At 58.0% G+C, this 1,703-nt stretch overlaps 1 protein-coding gene across 1 annotated transcript in view; it reads left to right on the forward strand.

Annotated features, from left to right (window-relative positions):
- LOC104282424 (chromosome unknown open reading frame, human C1orf35) overlaps positions 1-1,703 on the forward strand; it is an 8,471-nt gene that overhangs the window by 5,217 nt on the left and 1,551 nt on the right. Inside the window, exons 2-5 of the mRNA XM_009880516.1 lie at positions 93-246; positions 348-393; positions 1,351-1,433; positions 1,581-1,653. Coding sequence (XP_009878818.1) covers positions 93-246; positions 348-393; positions 1,351-1,433; positions 1,581-1,653 — 356 coding nt within the window. The remainder of the gene's footprint in view (positions 1-92; positions 247-347; positions 394-1,350; positions 1,434-1,580; positions 1,654-1,703) is intronic.

The raw sequence follows: 1,703 nt of genomic DNA on the forward strand, positions 1-1,703 counted from the left end.
CCCCCCCCCGACACAGTTTTGGGGTGCGGATGGAGATTTTTGGGTGCGAGGATTATTTTTTGGGGGGCGGGTTGTTGTCTCGCTCCCCGCAGGGAACTCCCTGATGGCGCCGGTGGGCCGGTGGCAGAAGGGGAAGGACCTGACGTGGTACGCCAAGGGCAAGAAGGAGACGGGCCCCACCTTGTCCCGCGAAGAAGAGCTGGCCGCCGTCCGCCTGGCCGAGCAGGAGGCCATGATGGCAGCCCTGTGAGTCTACACACCACCACCCCTCCACCCCCCCTAAAAAAAATAAATAGGAGGTGCAAGACATTGTCCCTCCACGCCATCGCTTGTGTTTGGTTCTATAGGGGCTACAAGAACGTGAAGAGGCAGCCCACCGGCCTCAGCAAGGAGGTAAGGGGGGGCACCGCGCATCCCCCCAGCATTGCCCCGTGCACGTCAGAGAACCATGGAATGGTTTAGGTTGGAAGGGACCTTCAAGATCGTCTCGTTCCACCTCCCCTGCCCTGGGCAGGGATACCTCCCACCAGCCCAGGTTGCTCCAAGCCCCATCCAACCTGGCCTTGAACACCTCCAGGGATGGGGCAGCCACAGCTTCTCGGGGCAACCTGCGCCAGGGGCTCACCACCCTCACAGTGAAGAATTTCTTCCCAATATCTAATCTAAATCTTCCCTCTTCCAGTTTGAAGCCATCACCCCTCATCCTATCACTATGTCCTTGTAGAAAGTCCTTCCCCAGCTCTCCTGTAGGTCCTCTTCAGACATTGGAAGGGGCTCTAAGGTCTCCCCGGAGCCTCCTCCGGGCTGAACCCCCCCAACTCTCTCAGCCTGTCCTCACAGCAGAGGTGCTTCAGCCCTCGGGTCATCTTCGTGGCTTCCTCTGGTCCCGCTCCAAGAGATCCATGTTCTTATGCTGGTGGCCCCCGAGCTGGAGGTGGCACCACAGGGGGGTCTCCCCAGAGCGGAGCAGAGGGGCAGAATCCCCCCCCTCGCCCTGCTGGCCACGCTGCTGGGGATGCAGCCCAGGGTTTGGGTGGCTTTCTGGGCTGCCAGCGCACACTGTTGGCTCACGTTGAGCTTCTCATCAACCAACACCCCCAAGTCCTTCTCCTCTGGGTTGCTCTCCAGCCGTCCTCCACCCAGCCTGGATTTGTGCTTGGGATTGCCCCGACCCACGTGTAGGACTCTACACTTGGCCTGGTTGAACTTCATGAGGTTCACATGGGCCCACCTCTCAAGCCTATCCAGATCCCTCTGAATGGCATCCTGTCCCTCCAGCATGTTGCCCCCTCCTTATTTTTTTGGGACACACACACACACACAGAGGCCACACTCTCTTTCCCCCCACAGGACCTGGCTGAGGTGTGCAAGCGGGACAGCGCCGAGCGAGACGAGAAGGACGTGGACCGGGTGGTGGGCTTGGGCAGCTCCAGGTACCAGGGGGAAGGGTGCCACACCAAAACGCCCCATTTCAGGGCAATTAGATACTTAATTTTTTATTTTACCATTTTTATGCATTTTTTCTGGTGTTTTTTCTGTTTTGTTTTTTTTTTTTTTCATTTCATGACATCTTTCCCCAGTGGCAGCGCCGGCCGGGTGATGCTCTCCAAGGAGGACAAGGAGGCGGCCAAGATGGGGCTCTCCATCTTCGCGGTATGGCACTGGAGCAGGCTGCGTTTTCCCCGTGAGGTTTAACAAAAAAA

Source organism: Charadrius vociferus, unplaced genomic scaffold, assembly GCF_000708025.1.
Source record: "Charadrius vociferus isolate BGI_N301 unplaced genomic scaffold, ASM70802v2 scaffold12, whole genome shotgun sequence".
Lineage (NCBI taxonomy): Eukaryota > Metazoa > Chordata > Aves > Charadriiformes > Charadriidae > Charadrius > Charadrius vociferus.